General features: G+C 42.9%; 1 protein-coding gene across 1 annotated transcript in view; it reads left to right on the top strand.

Annotated features, from left to right (window-relative positions):
- lmcd1 (LIM and cysteine-rich domains 1) overlaps window positions 1-4,644 on the top strand; it is a 30,642-nt gene extending 25,998 nt beyond the window's left edge. Inside the window, exons 7-8 of the mRNA XM_014134099.2 lie at window positions 3,041-3,256; window positions 4,190-4,644. Of these exons, the coding sequence (XP_013989574.1) occupies window positions 3,041-3,256; window positions 4,190-4,327 (354 nt within the window). The 3' untranslated portion in view covers window positions 4,328-4,644. The remainder of the gene's footprint in view (window positions 1-3,040; window positions 3,257-4,189) is intronic.
- The last annotated feature ends 13,677 nt before the right edge of the window (window positions 4,645-18,321 follow it).

Below are 18,321 nucleotides of genomic sequence, written 5' to 3'. Positions count from 1 at the left end.
CAACCCCTTTCATTAAATAAGACGTCCTGTGTTGTTTCCGTTTTGTTTGTACAGCTTGTTTGGAATGTTGTGTCAAGTCACTTGGTTCACACTGATTGTGATGTCATAAGAATCGTCCTCATGAAAGTAGTCCATCACAACTTTTATTCCACTGACCTTTCTCGATAGCGCCTGTTGATAAATTCAGGGCAGCAATGTTATTGAGAGCAGTAGCAACACATTTTGCAATTCTCCATGGCTAACGTTTTATATATTTTGAAAAAATAAACATTCAAATGCCTCTCCTGTGAAGTTGTGACTTACGACATATGCCTAGTTTCCTGAAACTAGTCACTTTTTTATATAGGTGTGTGCCTTTCCAAATCATGTCCAATTGAATTTTACCACAGGTGGACTCCAAGTTGTAGAAACATCTCAAGGATGATCAATGGAAACAGGATGCACCTTAGCTCAATTTCGAGTCTCATAGCAAAGGGTCTGAATATGTACGTAAATAAGGTATTTCTGTCTTTATTTGCAAAAAATGTCAACCTGTTTTTGGTGTGTGGATGAGGGCAAAAAAAAATTATTGCAATCAATTTTAGAATAAGGCTTTAATGTAACAAAATGTGGAAGAAGTCAAGGGGTCTGAATACTTTCCGGATGCGTCGTATGTAGTTCTGTCCATGAGCTGTTCTTGTCTATTAATGTTCTGTATTATATCACGTTTCATGTTCTGTGTGGACCCCAGGAAGAGTAGCTGCTGCTATTGCCACAGCTAATGGGTATCCTAATAAAATAGCCAAATACCAAATGGACATTACAAAACAATGTCTATCAAGCCTTTTCAGATTGACAGTTACACTATAGTCTAGGATTATGACAAGAAAAAAAAAGAAAAAAAATTGGGGGGGGGGGATCATTTTGTATTGTGGACAATCATTTTGGTAACAAGCATATACAGCAAATGGATGCAAGTAGTTCGCATCTGAAACGGTCATGAGACACGTCTTCTAGCGTTGCTGTCAGATGAAAACGTCATCTCCAAAACAGATTTTTTATTTTTTTTTACATGTAGTTACTGTTTTTTTTTTCAATACATCCGACACTGAAGATGGGCAAAACCCAATTAGGATCCTTGAACCCACTAGACAGAAGTGGTGAATGGGTTGTCTTCACACACTGAGGTCCAAATGGTTCCCTTTATAGTACACTACTTTTGACCAGGGCCCATAGGGCTCTTTGACCGACCAGGGCCCATAGGGCTCTTTGACCGACCAGGGCCCATAGGGCTCTTTGACCGACCAGGGCCCATAGGGCTCTTTGACCGACCAGGGCCCATAGGGCTCTTTGACCGACCAGGGCCCACAGGGCTCTTTGACCGACCAGGGCCCACAGGGCTCTTTGACCGACCAGGGCTCTTTGTTTGACTAGGGCCCATAGGGCTCTTTGACTGACCAGGGCCATAGGGCACAATTTGGGACATAACCTTGCCAGTGCCTGTAGGGCCCTTGTCTTTTCACCCTAGTAAGTGCCTTTGTGGATAGTGATAAAACCAAGGATTTATGACTCATTGAGGCCGTCTGTGTTCAGCTGCTAGGAAAGGATGTGTTTATGCCCTGTTAAAATATCATCTGAATAAACCGTGCTGGCTACAAATGTGGGAGTAGGAGTTCTGTTCACGCTCTGCTTCTCTCTCTGTCTTTGTCTCCATCTGTCTCCGCTTCTCTCTGTCTTTGTCTCTCTCTCTGTCTCCATCTGTCTCTGTCTTTGTCTCCATCTGTCTTTGTCTGTCTCTCTCTCTCTCTTTGTGTCTTTGTCTTTCTGCCTTTGTCTCTTTCTCTCTCTGCTTCTCTCTCTGTCTCTGACAGTGTAGGTTCCGTCCCAACCTGGGCTCGAACCAGGGACCCTTGCACACATCAACAACTGACACCCCACGAAGCATCGTTACCCATTGCGCCACAAAAGCCGCGGCCCTTGCAACGCAAGGGGAACAACCACTTCAGGTCTCAGAGCGAGTGACGTCACATATTGAAACGCTATTAGCGCGCACCGCCGCTAACTAACTAGCCATTTCACATCGGTTACACTCACCCCCCCTTTGACCTCCTCCTTTTCCGCAGCAACCAATGATCCGGGTCAACAGCATCAATGTAACAGTGATAGGTTCCGTCCCTCTCTTCGCCCCAACCTGGGCTCGAACCAGGGACCCTTGCACACATCAACAACTGACACCCACGAAGCATCGTTACCCATCGCGCCACAAAAGCCGTGGCCCTTGCAACGCAAGGGGCAACCCTACTTCAAGTCTCAGAGCGGGTGACGTCACCGATTGAAACGCTATTAGCGCGCACCACCGCTAACTAACTAGCCATTTCACATCGGTTACATCAGCTCAAGTGTGGACAATCCTTTTCCTTCGGATGTTAGTCTCACTACAAAGTGACTGTACGCTGACATTTATTTTCAACTGATTTGTCATTGTGGCTTCATTGAGAACGCTGTCTTTTTAATCTTAAAATCTTCTATCTAGTACATACAGGCCATCGTTACGAGAGATCTAGTACATACAGGCCATCGTTACGAGAGATATAGTACATACAGGCCATCGTTACGAGAGATCTAGTACATACAGGCCATCGTTACGAGAGATATAGTACATACAGGCCATCGTTACGAGAGATATAGTACATACAGGCCATCGTTACGAGAGAGGACGACGGAGACAAACAGACAGACGGAGAGCATTATGAAAACAATTAAAAGCTGACTAAACATCTGACTTTGATTGCTTATATCATAACAGGAATGCACCACGTTTCGGGCTTGGCTTTGGCGCTGTTGCTGTAGTGATGTGGGCTGTGAGAGAGGACGATGCACCACCATCATGTTGTGTGGATGGGACAGTATGCTGGCTAGTAGGTTACCCCCCCCCACCCCTCCATTCCTGCGGTGTCAGTTTGCTCAACGGAGTTGTGTTTTCTCCCCCTGTTCCCTCTTATTCCACATCTTTCACTTTTGCCCCCCCCCCCATATCTCCCTCGACTCTCCCCTCCTACAGCAATGCAGTGGTTGCGGGGAGCTCGCCCCCCTGGACAGTCCTGTGGTCTATGCAGAGTGGGCGGGTTATGACAAGCAGTGGCACCCGACCTGCTTCGTGTGTTCAGAGTGTGGAGAGGCTCTGGTGGATCTAGTGTACTACTGGAGGGAAGGAGAGCTGCTCTGTGGAAGACACTACTGCCAGAGGACCAGACCACGCTGTTCAGGATGTGATGAGGTGAGGGGAGACACCAGACCATGCTGTTCAGGATGTGATGAGGTGAGAGGTGAAGGGAGGGAGGGAGCGGAGCGGAGAGGAAAGGGGGGGGGCAGGAGGGAAGGAGAGCTGCTCTGTGGAAGACACTACTGCCAGAGGACCAGACCACGCTGTTCAGGATGTGATGAGGTGAGGGGAGACACCAGACCATGCTGTTCAGGATGTGATGAGGTGAGAGGTGGAGGGAGGGAGGGAGCGGAGCGGAGAGGAAAGGGGGGGGGGGCAGGAGGGAAGGAGAGCTGCTCTGTGGAAGACACTACTGCCAGAGGACCAGACCACGCTGTTCAGGATGTGATGAGGTGAGGGGAGACACCAGACCACGCTGTTCAGGGTCTGACGAGGTGAGGGGAGACTCATGGAAATAGAATAGGTATAGGATGAACATTAAGGTCCCGTGTGGCTCAGTTGGTAGAGCATGGTGTTTGCAACGCCGGTGTTGTGGGTTCGATTCCCACGGGGGACCAGTACGGGGGGAAAAAACGCTCTGGATAAGAGCGTCTGCTAAATGACTAAAATGTAATGTCCCAACGGGAAAATTGTCTTTGAGACACAGTACTGCTGTACACAAAATACACTGTACATTACACACTAGACATAATACAATGATTGAATGAGGGACGTCAGTTCTATTCATTCTGATTCTATGGGGAGATAACCGCAGATGCTGTATCTGGCTGGAGAGATGCTCTATCTGCCTGGAGAGATGCTGTATCTCTGCAGTCAGATATAATATCTCTGCAGTCAGATATAATATCTCTGCAGTCAGACATAATATCTCTGCAGTATTTTGATCTGTGTCTAGGGTGGATTTTTTTTTTTTTGGTTCCATAGAGAAACATTTTATACAATAAAGAACCCTTAAACACATCCTATCTTTTCTCCTCCTGTTTGCAGCTGATCTTCTGTGAGGACTACAAGAAGGGGGCAGATGGCCGGGCGTGGCACCAGGACCATTACTGCTGCTGGCGGTGTGGCCAGAGTCTTGACAGCCCCTGTTCCTGTCCCCAAACACCCAGCCCCGTGCCTGTTTAGGCCCTCCACCACCCAGCCGTAACCAAGACCGCTTCTGACACTTCCTGTCCCCAAACACCAAGACCAGTTTAAGACAGGCCCAATGCTCTTTACACCAAGACTGGTTTAGACACCCTCCCTTTACCCATCCGCCAGCAAACCCATTACACCAGGGCTGACCATCTTCTAGAGATAAAATCACATAATATGTATATAATAATGATTTATTACATATCATTCTATGTCACTGGGCCAACCTTTCTCTCGGGGACCTACAGTACCCCTGCAGGATTTCCATTCATTTCCTTATAAACCGTTAATAAAGTCTTCAGTGATTAGTTGTGAACTAAGGGCTCTTTCCTTAGAGGCTGAAACGCATACATGATTAGTCATGTGTGCCATTTTAGAATTCAGTAACTAGCTTATATTGGCTAAGTATCAGGTAGTCACTAGGAAGGGCCATCTAGGGAGGTCCACCACTATACATTATCCAGAAATACACTATATATACAAAAGTATGTGGACACCCCGATTTCAAATTAGTGGATTCGGCTATTTCAGCCACACCCGTTGCTGACAGGTCTATAAGCACACAGCCATGCAATCTCCATAGACAAACATTGGCAGTAGAATGGCCTTACTGAAGAGTTCAGTGACTTTCAATGTGGCAATGTCATAAGGTGCCACCTTTCCAACAAGTCAGTTCGTAAAGTTTCTGCCCTGCTAGAGCTGCCCCCGGGCAACTGTAAGTGCTGTTATTGTGAAGTGGAAACGTCTAGGAGCAACAACGGCTCAACCACGAAGTGGTAGGCCACACAAGCTCACAGATCAGTACCTCTGAAAATCGTCTGTCCTCAGTTGCAACACTCCACTACCGAGTTCCAAACTGCCTCTGGAAGCAACGTCAGCACAATAACTGTTTTTCGGGAGCTTCATGAAATGGGTTTCCATGGCCGAGCAGCCGCACACAAGCATCACCATAAGCAATGCCAAGCGTCGGCTGTAGTGGTGTAAAGCTCACTGCCATTGGACCCTGGAGCAGTGGAAACATGTTCTCTGGAGTGATGAATCACACTTCACCATCTGGCAGTCCGACAGACTAATCTGGGTTTGGCTGATGCCAAGAGAATTCTACCTGCCCCAATGCATAGTGCCAACTGTATATAGTCTGGGGCTGTTTCTCATGGTTCAGGCTCCTAAGTTCCAGTGAAGGGAAATCTAAACGCAACAGTTTGGGGAAGGCCCTTCCCTGTTGCAGCATGACAATGCCCCCGTGCACAAAGTTAGGTCCATACAGAAATGGTTTGAATGAGATCGTGAGGAAGAACTTGACTGCACAGAGCCCTGACCTCTACCCCATCAAACTCCTTTGGGATGAATTGGAACGCTGACTGTGAGCAGACCTAATCGCCCAACATCAGTGCCCGACCTCACTAATGCTCATGTGGCTGAATGGAAGCAAGTCCCCGCAGCAATGATCCAACATCTAGTGGAAAGCCTTCCCAGAAGAGTGGAGGCTGTTATAGCAGCAAAGGGGGGGGGGGACCAACTCCATATTAATGCCCATGATTTTGGAATGAGATGTTCGACGAGCAGGTGTCCACATACATTTGGTCATGTTGTGTACCTTGTTATGACGTGCTCTTCTCAGTGAGCCTCCATCTGTTGCACTCTAGTGCTTTATGCACTGACTCAATAATTATCACCAACAGTCTCCTCCTCCCTCCATATTGCAGCAGCAGTGGTGGAAAAAGTACCCAATTGTCATACTTGAGTAAAAGTAAAGACATCTTTAATAGAAAATGACTCAAGTGAAAGTCACCCAGTAAAATACTACTTGAGTAAAAGTATTTGGTTTTTAAATATTCTTAAGTATCAAAAGTATAAATCATTTCTAATATTAAGCAGATCATTTTCTTGTTTGTTTAATTATGGAGAGCCAGGAGGCACACTCCAACATTCAGACATCATTTACAGACAGCCAGGGGCAAACTCCATCACTCAGACATTATTTACAGATAGCCAGGGGCACACTCCAACACTCAGACATTATTTACAGATAGCCAGGGGCACACTCCAACACTCAGACATAATTTACAGATAGCCAGGGGCACACTCCAACACCCAGACATAATTTACAGATAGCCAGGGGTACACTCCAACACTCAGACATAATTTACAGATAGCCAGGGGCAAACTCCAACACTCAGACATCATTTACAAAGGAAGCATGGGGATGACCAGGGATGTTCTCTGTTTAGTGAGTCCTCCAGATCAGAGGCAGTGGGGATGACCAGGGATGTTCTCTGTTTAGTGAGTCCACCAGACCAGAGGCAGTGGGGATGACCAGGGATGTTCTCTGTTTAGTGAGTCCTCCAGATCAGAGGCAGTAGGGATGACCAGGGATGTTCTCTGTTTAGTGAGTCCACCAGACCAGAGGCAGTGGGGATGACCAGGGATGTTCTCTTGATGATTGTGTGAATTAGAACATTTTCCTGTCCAGCTAAGTATTCAAAATGTAACGAGTACTTTTGGGTGTCAGGGAAAATGTATGGAGTAAAAATTACATAATTTTACTTCACTACATTCCTAAAGAAAACTATATAATTTTTTAAATATTTAACTATACAAGTCAGTTAAGAACAAATTCTTATTTACAATGACGGCCAAACCTGGACGATGCTGGACCAATTGTGCGCCTCCCTATTGGACTCCAAATCACAGCCGGATGAGATGCAGCCTGGATTCAAACCAGGGACTGGATTGACGCCTCTGGCACTGAGATGCAGTGCCTTAGACCTCTGTGCCACTCGGGAGCAGTATAAACTATTGAGCGTGATAAAGTTGTCAAAAATATAAAAAGTGAAGTATAGATACACCAAAAAAGTAAAAATACTTGAAAGTACTACTTAAGTACTTTACACCACTGTGCAGCAGCACGTCCTAACTTGTGTTACCTGCCGGCAACTTAATGCTCCTCCATGCAATCCCTCTGAAGTTCTGTCCTGAAGTTCTGTCCTGATGTTCTGTTCTGTCCTGTCCTGAAGTCCTGTCCTGTTCTGTCCTGAAGTCCTGTCCTGAAATTCTGTTCTGTCCTGTCCTGAAGTCCTGTCCTGAAGTTCTGTCCTGAAGTTCTGCAGCCCAACCCAGAGTAGAGCCTGCGTCCATATTGGACCAGATTCCCTTACCCAGAGCCTTGGGCAAAAATAGTGCACTATACACTGAGTATACAAAACATTAAGAACACAAGCTCTCGGGCCTGCTGTCTGTCTTTCTCCTATTCATATTGGGTTTGTCTGTCAAAGTTGTAGATAAACTGTATTTCTGCCTCTCAGTCATGAGGTTGTCCATTGTTTATCTTTCTGATGTTGTGAAACAATTTTAATAAGATGATGATTTTAATGTTAATCCGGAGAAATACAGATGTTATTTTTGTAGAGCACCCTCCACCCTCCTCATGTGTAGTTTTACTTCCTTTAGAATAGTCAGAATTATCATTACAGTCCAGAGATGAAAGAAGGTAATTATCCTGATGTCGATCTATTTTAAAGATCAAAGACACTTCCTCTCTGGTTCAGTAGTTAATAGGTCTTGTCAGAGATGGTCTATAATGTTGTAACAGGCTTGGTCTCGCTTGCCCACTCATGTGCCTACTGTACACACACACACACACACACACACACAGCGGCTGGTGGAAGAGAATGTAGAGTAGTTAGACCTGGGATGACGTAGAGTAGTTAGACCTGGGATGACGTAGAGTAGTTAGACCTGGGATGACGTAGAGTAGTTAGACCTGGGATGACGTAGAGTAGTTAGACCTGGGATGACGTAGAGTAGTTAGACCTGGGATGACGTAGAGTAGTTAGACCTGGGATGACGTAGAGTAGTTAGACCTGGGATGACGTAGACCTGGGATGACGTAGAGTAGTTAGACCTGGGAAGACGTAGACCTGGGATGACGTAGTTAGTAGACCTGGGATGACGTAGTTAGTAGACCTGGGATGACGTAGACCTGGGATGACGTAGACTTGGGATGACGTAGTTAGTAGACCTGGGATGACGTAGAGTAGTTAGTAGACCTGGGATCTGTCCCAAATGGCACCCTATTCCCTATATACGGCTCTAAAGTAGTGCACTATGTAGGGAATAGGGTGCCAGCCCTGGTCTAAAGTAATGCACTATATAGGGAATAGGGCTCTGGTCTAATGTAGTGCACTTTATAGGGAATAGGGCTCTGGTCTAAAGTAGCGCACTATATAGGGAATAGGGCTCTGGTCTAATGTAATGCACTATATAGGGAATAGGGCTCTGGTCTAATGTAGTGCACTTTATAGGGAATAGGGCTCTGGTCTAAAGTAGCGCACTATATAGGGAATAGGGCTCTGGTCTAAAGTAGCGCACTATATAGGGCTCTGGTCTAATGTAATGCACTATATAGGGAATAGGGTGCCATTTGGGAGCCAAACTTGCGTTCATAAAACTGGAATTACGTGGTGGACACCTGGAATTCCCCAAAGCAGAACATTTTTTTAAAAAGTAATCCTTTTTAAATAAATTATCTAAATGTAAGTTTTTATTTCTTTGTTATTTGACTGCACTATCATGTTTTAGGATCATAATATGTTCTGATGATTTTCTTTTCGCCAGGAGTGTTCGTATGGATAGGGACTCTACAACTAACATCTAACTGTGTCTTGGATGGGTTTCTGCTTTCAGAGAAGGCATCTAATAGTATAATTAAAGTAATCTAAAACTGTGTTTTTATTGAAACTTAGTTCTATGGCTAGTTATCTTGTTAGATAATAGTTAATATGTTAACTTAGTTCTATGGCTAGTTGTCTTGTTAGATAATAGTTAATATTTTAACTTAGTTCTATGGCTAGTTGTCTTGTTAGATAATAGTTAATATGTTAACTTAGTTCTATGGCTAGTTGTCTTGTTAGATAATAGTTAATATGTTAACTTAGTTCTATGGCTAGTTATCTTGTTAGATAATAGTTAATATGTTAACTTAGTTCTATGGCTAGTTGTCTTGTTAGATAAAAAAGAAAGTTAATAAGTTGTGTTTGTTTTAAAACAGCAGGTGACTGAGCTCTTTTTGCAATTTGACAATGAGTACGTTTACATGCACACTAATAATTTGATATTAAATTGATTATGGTAGAAGGCAGAGTATGGCATTAGTCATGTAAACGCCTTATTCTGCTTATCTTAATTAATCGGCGTCAGGTCAAAATCAAAATAAGCATACACCGATTTTTAAAACGCCTGGTTTGCTGAACAATCTTTCAAATTATTAGGACAAGTAAACAGCTTTAATCGGTGTTCCAGTGGTGTATTTGAACTGCACGTCTGCCAGCATCAGCAATGCAAGCCTCCCTCTTTATGTGCGAGTAAAGTGAGTTGATGAAAAAGAGAATTTACATGTATGCACCTTTTTTTTATAAATAGTTATCAGATACGAAACTTTATATATGTCCGAACTCAGAATCAAATAGTCGTCACGTTTACTTTGATTGGACTTTTGATAAATGCAGAAAATTGACAATCAGTAGACTAATTTAAAATGTCGTTCTTCTTGCAAAGCATGTAAAAGTTTTAAAACCGATTTTATATTAACCTAATTATCCCAAATAATAATTGGCATTATTGTTTGTATGTGACCGTGCTCATTATCTGCCTTGTTTAAGTAGATGATTTTGTTTTCATGTACTTTCTTATTACATCTATACATATAGTAAGTATATTTCCTCTTGGTTTGTATTTTTATTATAGATGATATAATAAAACTCTTTTGATCCCGTCTTTATGTTTGATTTTATTTTCTTGGTGTTATAAACGTCAGTGTGTCAGGATACAGTCTTATTTGGTCAGAGTTTTTATTAATTGTTCCACAAATGTATATTGTTCACACACACACGGAATTCAACATCAATCCCTAGAGCTATGTAGGTAGAGTTATATTGACTCTACATACAGGTGAAGTTGGAAGTTTACATACACCTTAGCCAAAAACATTTAAACTCAGTTTTGCAAATGCAAATAGTCTGGGTAGTCCTTTGATTAGCTGTTCAGAAGTCTTATGGCTTGGGGGTACAAGCTGTTAACTTCTCTGGGCTAGGTCTCTGCGGGACACACTATTCAACAGCCAGTGAAATAACATGGCGCGAAATACAAAACAGCAAGAATTTCATTTTCTCAAACAATCAACTATTTTACACCATTTTAAAGCTAAACTTCTCGTTAATCTAACCACATTGTCCGATTTTAAAAAGGCTTTACGGCGAAAGCATAAAATGAGATTATGTTAGGACATAAACTTCATAAGAAAAACCACACAGCCATTTTCCAAGCAAGGACATGCATCACAAAACCAAAAATTCTGCTAAAATACTCACTAACATTTGATCTTCATCAGATGGCACTCATAGGACTTCATGTTACACAATACATGTATGTTTTGCTCGATAAAGTTCATATTTATATCCAAAACCCCCATTTTACATTGGCGCGTGATGTTCAGAAAATGTATTCCCACCAAAACCTCCGATGAATGTGCACATCAATTTACAAAAATACTCATCATAAACGTTGATAAAATTTACAACAGTTATTGAAAGAATTATAGATACACTTCTCCTTAACGCAACCGCTGTGTCAGATTTTAAAATAGCTTTATGGAGAAAGCACATTTTTCAATATTCTGAGTACATAGCTCGCCATCAAAGCAAGCTATACAGATACCCGCCAAGTTCTGGGGTCAACTAAACTCAGAATTAGTATTATAAATATTCTCTTACCTTTGCTGATCTTCGTCAGAATGCACTCCCAGGACTGCTACTTCCACAAGAAATGTTATTTTTGTTCGAAATACTCCATATTTATGTCCAAATATCTCCGTTTTGTTCGTGCGTTCAGATCACTTTCCAAAGGGATAACGCGCGAGCGTAAATCCAGACACGAAAAGTCAAATTGTTCCATTATCGTTCGTAGAAACATGTCAAACGTTGTTTACAATCAATCCTTAGGGTCTTTTTAAGATAAAACGTCAAATATTCCAACCGGACAATAGCATATTCATTCAAGAAGTAAAAGAAGGAACGGCGCACTGGTGGGCTCACACATCACCAAGTCCTTTGTCCTCAGGCAGTCCACTCATTGACTGAGCTCCTATTTTCTGCCCAGTAACAGAAGGATGAAACACATTTCTAAAGGCTGTTGACAGCCAATGGAAGCCTTAGGAAGTGCAATGTGACCCCACAGACACTGTAGTTTTGATAGGGATTCAAAAGAACTACAATTCTCAGATTTCCCACTTCCTGGTTGGATTTTTCTCAGGGTTTTGCCTGCCATATGAGTTCTTTTATACTCACAGACATCATTCAAACAGTTTTAGAAACTTCAGAGTGTTTTTGATCCAAATCTACTAATGATATGCATATCCTACCTTCTGAGTCTGAGTAGCAGGCAGTTTAATTTGGGCACGCCTTTCATCCGGACGTCAAAATACTGCCCCCTACCCTAGAGAAGTTAAAGGTCTTACTCACATTGGCTACAGAGAACAGCTGATGCTCTCATGCATGCTTCAGTGTTGCTTGCCTCAAAGCAAGCATAGAAATAATTTAGCTCGTCAGGTTGGCTCGTGTCACTGGGCAGCTTGCGGCTGTGCTTCCCTTTGTAGTCTGTAATAGTTTACCAGCCCTGCCACATCCGACGAGGGTCGGAGCCAGTGTAGTACGATTCAATCTTAATCCTGTATTGACGCTTTGCCTGTTTGATGGTTCGTCTGAGGGCATAGCGGAATTTCTTATAAGTGTCCGGGTTAGAATCCCACTCCTTGAAAGCGGCAGCTCTACACTTTAGCTCAGTGCGGATGTTTCCTGTAATCAATGGCGTCTGGTTGGGGTATGTACTTACGGTCACTGTGGGGACTATCAGGAATCAAGGTAATCAAGGTAATTGGCAATGTTTTAATATTCCAACAGGGACAGGCAATAGACAGGTTAAGGGACGCAGGAGTCAGTAAACCAGAGGTGGGACAACGTTACCGGACGGCAGGCAGGCTCAGGGTCAGGGTAGGCAGAGTGGTCAGGCAGGCGGGCTCAGAGTCAGGACAGGCAAAGTTCAAAACCTAGAGGGCAAGAAAACGAGAGACTGGGAAAAGCAGGAGCAGAGAACAAAAATGCTGGTTGACCTGAAAAACAAGACAAACTGGCAACGGACTAACAGAGAACACAGGTATAAATACACAGGGGATAATGGGGAAGAAGGGCGACACCTGAAGGGGGGTGGAGACAATCACAAAGACAGGTGAAACAGACCAGGGTGTGACAGCGACGACGTCATCAATGCACTTATTGATGAAGCCAGTGACTGATGTGGTGTACTCCTCAATGCCATTGTAAGAATCCCGGAACATATTCCGGTCTTTGCTAGCAAAACAGTCCTGTGGCTTAGCCTGTTAGGGCTAGGGGGCAGTATTTACACGGCCGGATAAAAAACGTACCCGATTTAATCTGGTTATTACGACTGCCCAGAAACTAGAATATGCATATAATTATTGGCTTTGGATAGAAGACGCCCTAAAGTTTCTAAAACTGTTTGAATGGTGTCTGTGAGTATAACATAACTCATATGGCAGGCAAAAACCTGAGAAGATTCTGTACAGGAAGTGCCCTCTCTGACCATTCCTTGAGCTTCTTGACTCTTTTTATTGAAAACTTAGGATCTTTGCTGTAAAGTGACACTTCCTACGGCTCCCATAGGCTCTCAGAACCCGGGAAAAAGCTGAATGATGTCGAGGCAGCCCCTGGCTGAAAAACATTAGCGCGTTTGGATAGTGGTCGGTCAGAGGACCATCAGACTGAGGCGTGTGCACGGGGCGACACCATGTTTTTATTTTCTCTCTCTTTGTACTAAAACACAGATTCCCGGTCGGGATATTATCGTTTTTTTACGAGAAAAATGGCATAAAAATTAATTTTAAACAGCGGTTGACATGCTTCGAAGTACGGTAATGGAATATTTAGAATTTTTTGTCACGAAACGCGTCGTGCGCGTCACCCTTCTTTACACTTCGGATAGTGTCTTGAACGCACAAACAAAACAGAGGATATTTGAATATAACTATGGATTATTTTGAACCAAACCAACATTTGTTATTGAAGTAGAAGTCCTGGGAGTGCATTCTGACGAAGAACAGCAAAGGTAATAACATTTTTCTTATAGTAAATCTGACTTTGGTGAGGGCTAAACTTGGTGGGTGTCTAAATAGCTAGCCCTGTGATGCCGGGCTACCTACTTAGAATATTGCAAAATGTGCTTTCACCGAAAAGCTATTTTAAAATCGGACATAGCAAGTGCATAGAGGAGTTCTGTATCTATAATTCTTAACCTCTCTAGGGTAGGTGGCACCAAATCGTCCCACCTACGTAACAGCCAGTGTAATCCCATGGCGCGTTATTCAAAAACCTCAAAAATGCAAAAACTTCAATTTCTCAAAGATATGACTATTTTACACCATTTTAAAGACAAGACTCTCGTTAATCTAACCACACTGTCCGATTTCAAAAAGACTTTACAACGAAAGCAAAACATTAGATTATGTCAGCAGAGTACCCAGCCAGAAATAATCAGACACCCATTTTTCAAGCTAGCATATAATGTCACATAAACCCAAACCACAGCTAAATGCAGCACTAACCTTTGATCTTCATCAGATGACAACCCTAGGACATTATGTTATACAATACATGCATGTTTTGTTCAATCAAGTTCATATTTATATCAAAAAACAGCTTTTTACATTAGCATGTGACGTTCAGAACTAGCATACCCCCCGCAATCTTCCGGGGAATTTACTAACAATTTACTAAATTACTCACGATAAACGTTCACAAAAAGCATAACAATTATTTTAAGAATTATAGATACAGAACTCCTCTATGCAATCGCGGTGTCGGATTTTAAAATAGCTTTTCGGTGAAAGCACATTTTGCAATATTCTGAGTAGATAGCCCGGCCATCATGGCTAGCTAATTTGACACCCACCAAGTTTGGGGCTCACCAAACTCAGATTTACTATAAGAAAAATTGTATTACCTTTGCTGTTCTTCGTCAGAATGCACTCCCAGGACTTCTACTTCAACAACAAATGTTGTTTTGGTTCCAAATAATCCATAATTATATTGAAATGGCTCCGTTTTGTTCGTGCGTTCAGGTCAGTATCCGAAGGGTGATGCGCTAGCACATTTCGTGACAAAAAAAATCAAAATATTCCATTACCGTACTTTGAAGCATGTCAAACGCTGTTTAAAATCAATTTTTATACTATTTTTCTCGTAAAATAGCGATAATATTCCAACCGGGCGACGTTGTATTCATTCAAAGACTGAAAGAAAAACATGGAGTCGTCTCGTGGATGCGCATCTCCAGTGTCATTGTTCCCTGCCTGACCACTCACAAAAACTCCTGCTGTTTTTCGCCCAGAGACTGCAGAGACGTCATTCCACTTTCTGGCTCCAATGGAAGCCTTAGAAAATGTTACGTTACAGCAGAGATGCTGTTTTTTTGATAGAGATGCCACAGAAGGAGAACAAATTGTCAGACAGGGCACTTCCTGCATGGAATCTTCTCAGGTTTTGGCCTGCCATATGAGTTCTGTTATACTCACAGACACCATTCAAACAGTTTTAGAAACTTTAGGGTGTTTTCTATCCAAATCTACGAATTATATGCATATTATCGCTTCTGGGCAGGAGTAATAACCAGATTAAATCGGGTACGTTTTTTATCCGGCCGTGAAAATACTGCCCCCTATCCTAAACAGGTTAAATCGGGTACGTTTTTTATCCGGCCGTGCAAATACTGCCCCCTAGCCCCAACAGGTTTTAAGCTCATTGTTTTGTCTTAATTTTTACAGTAAAATAAACTCACAACAAGATCATTATTTACAAGTTAATGGCAAGCCAATTACAGAAAATAACTTACGGTTTTGAGTGTTACGAAATAAAAGCAGGACATTTTACAGGAGATTTTAGAATGTGGCCACTGTCTCGTTGGCCTAACGTTATATCCTAATTTGACTTTGGTGCAGGTCATGTTTTTCTTCACATTACCTTCTCTTGTTAACACATACCATATCAAATAAAATCAAAGTTGATTTGTCACATGCACAAGGATACAGAAGGTGTAGTGAAATGGTTACTTGCATAGTGGAGTCTTTTGTTTAGTCATGTAGCTAGCTAGCTAAAAAAGGAACCATAATCCCAAATCATAACGTTACAACCCTGCATGAATCTGCAGGTAGCTAACCAACCAAGTTAAATGTTAGCTAGCTAACATTAGGCTATACCTAGCAATGCAAATGGCTCTGAGAAACAAATAATATTACTACACAGTTCATACACGTAATGTTAGCTGGCAAACCAGCCAGCTAACATTAGCTAGCTAGTTAACAGTACGCTTTAACTTGAAACAACTTTGACAAATTTAGAAACGCATACAATTTGAAAAAAACGTTTTCTCCCCAATTTCGTGGAATCCAATTGGTAGTTAGTCTTGTCTCATTGCTGCAACTCCCATATGAACTAGGGACAGGCGAAGGTTGAGAGCCGTGCGTCCTCCGAAACACAACCCAACCAAGCCACACTGCTTCTTGACACGATGCCCACTTAACCCGGAAGCCAGCCCCACCAATGTGTCGGAGGAAGCACCGTACAACCTGGTGACTATGTCAGCACTGCGCCCAGCCAGCCACAGGAGTCGCTAGTGTGCGATGGGACAAGGACATCCCTGCCGGCCAAACCCTCCCCTAACCTGGACGACGCTGGCCCAAATTGTGCGCCTCCCCATGGGCCTCCCTGTCGCAAACCCAGAATCTCTAGTGGCACAGCTAGCACTGCGATGCAGTGCCTTAGACCACTGTGCCACTCGGGAGGCCAGCTAGACTATCCTACCTGCATACATGGATGGACGCTTCTATCTCTGCCACGGATGCCATGGTTACCCTTAGTTTGAAGATGTAATCCGGAGACAGGTGTTTTATACAACAGCCTTCTGTGTGTGTTTTCGAATCCCTTTGCATATTTGCAATAAAACGCCTGAATTTTCTCCATCTTGTTAGCTATAATACTCTAATTCCACTGATTTCAAAACTCGGTCCTCCAAAAAATGGAGAGCAACACTTTTGCAGGTCTACTACGTGATATCTTTCAAAAAAGCCGCGTTAAAAAGGATTACCTACACATACTGACCATCTCATGTTATAGACAGAAGCGTGTTACATGGTAGACCAATCCGAACTCATCTCTCTGCATCTCCAGCCCATCCATTATCTCAGCCAATCATGGCTAGCGGGAAGGTTCCTGTCTTTCTGTGGCTAAACCAACTAGGCTCGTAATTTAACAATTTTATTTGTATTTATTGATGGCATACAAGTTATTTATTAAGGCTCATTTTTTTACCTTTATTTAACTAGGCAAGTCAGTTAAGAACAAATTCTTATTTTCAATGACAGCCTAGGAACAGAACAGTGGGTTAACTGCCTTGTTCAGGGGCAGAACGACAGATTTTTACCTTGTCAGCTCGGGGATTCAATCTTGCAACCTTTTGGTTACTAGTCCAACACTCAAACCACTAGGCTACCTGCCTCCTCTACACTCTAACCACTAGGCTACCTGCCGCCTCTACACTCTAACCACTAGGCTACCTGCCGCCTCTACACTCTAACCACTAGGCTACCTGCCGCCTCTACACTCTAACCACTAGGCTACCTGCCGCCTCTACACTCTAACCACTAGGCTACCTGCCGCCTCTACACTCTAACCACTAGGCTACCTGCCGCCTCTACACTCTAACCACTAGGCTACCTGCCGCCTCTACACTCTAACCACTAGGCTACCTGCCTCCTGTACACTCTAACCACTAGGCTACCTGCCGCCTCATGAAAGTTCACATGTTCCAGAAGGCATTTCTGCCCAAAAAAACGCATTTTGATAAAAAAACTAAAAAACATTTAAGTTCAAACATCTCTCCTGTGAAGTAGTGACCCGTGACATACGCCTAGTTTCCTGAAACGAGTCACATTTGGTTACAGAATGGACCAAAATACCTCTGTAACCAAAAAAAAACTCTTCCTACTGTCTTGGTCTGGTTTGTCGTCATGTCTTGTCTGAGATTTGTTGATGAATTCCTTTTAACAATCTTATCTGCCACTGAGGCACAAAGCCTCCGGAACATTTTAACATAACACTTTGACTAACTGACTAAATCTGGATACAGAATATTGACATTTGAACTCTGGGTAGCTTCTCTACACCAACACTGAGCCCTGACATAGAGAAATAGGTCAGTGTGCCCGTGGCTATACCAAAATAACATATTTCCTTGAAAATAAAACAAAAAACAGCTGCAATTTCGTTTAATGAAATTTGTTTCACTTTAAACTTTTCTGTGCTTGATAATTTTAACGAATTGCTATAAAAACATCAAACATTTACTGAACCAATAGTTGTTAAAATATCTCTCACTTCAGTCCCAGAACCCAAAAAACACATTTAAACAATGTGCAGTTGTGCATATACATTACAGCGAGATCACATATGCTTCCCCTTACCTAATTTCAGTTCACTCATAGACGTTTATCCCCCCCTGGACAAACGTTGAATACTGAAGTGAGAGCGTGAGATCTTGTTGGCATGTATCCATACATCCATATATCCAAGTCATATGAGGGACATAAAACCTAAACTGAGTGGAATTTCAGACTCTCTGGCTTAGCTTTTTTGCACACACCGGAGTCTGTACTCTGCGTCCCAAATGGCACCCTGTCCTTATATAGAGCACTACATTTCACCAGACCCCTATGGTCCCTAAAGTCATCAGGGCACAAAATGTGGATTTTGGTTGCAATTTGGGACATAGCCTGTGATGTTGGTTTTGACATTCGCTCAAGTCATATTTGGGGCTTTGGAAGGGAGTATTGATTTAATTCTCCCCAAACCTCCTCAACTCCT

The sequence above is a fragment of the Salmo salar genome, chromosome ssa12, assembly GCF_905237065.1.
Source record: "Salmo salar chromosome ssa12, Ssal_v3.1, whole genome shotgun sequence".
In the NCBI taxonomy this organism is placed as follows: Eukaryota; Metazoa; Chordata; class Actinopteri; order Salmoniformes; family Salmonidae; genus Salmo; species Salmo salar.
The sequence above is the reverse complement of the archived record's forward strand: the minus strand, read 5'-3'. Positions and strand labels throughout refer to the sequence as shown.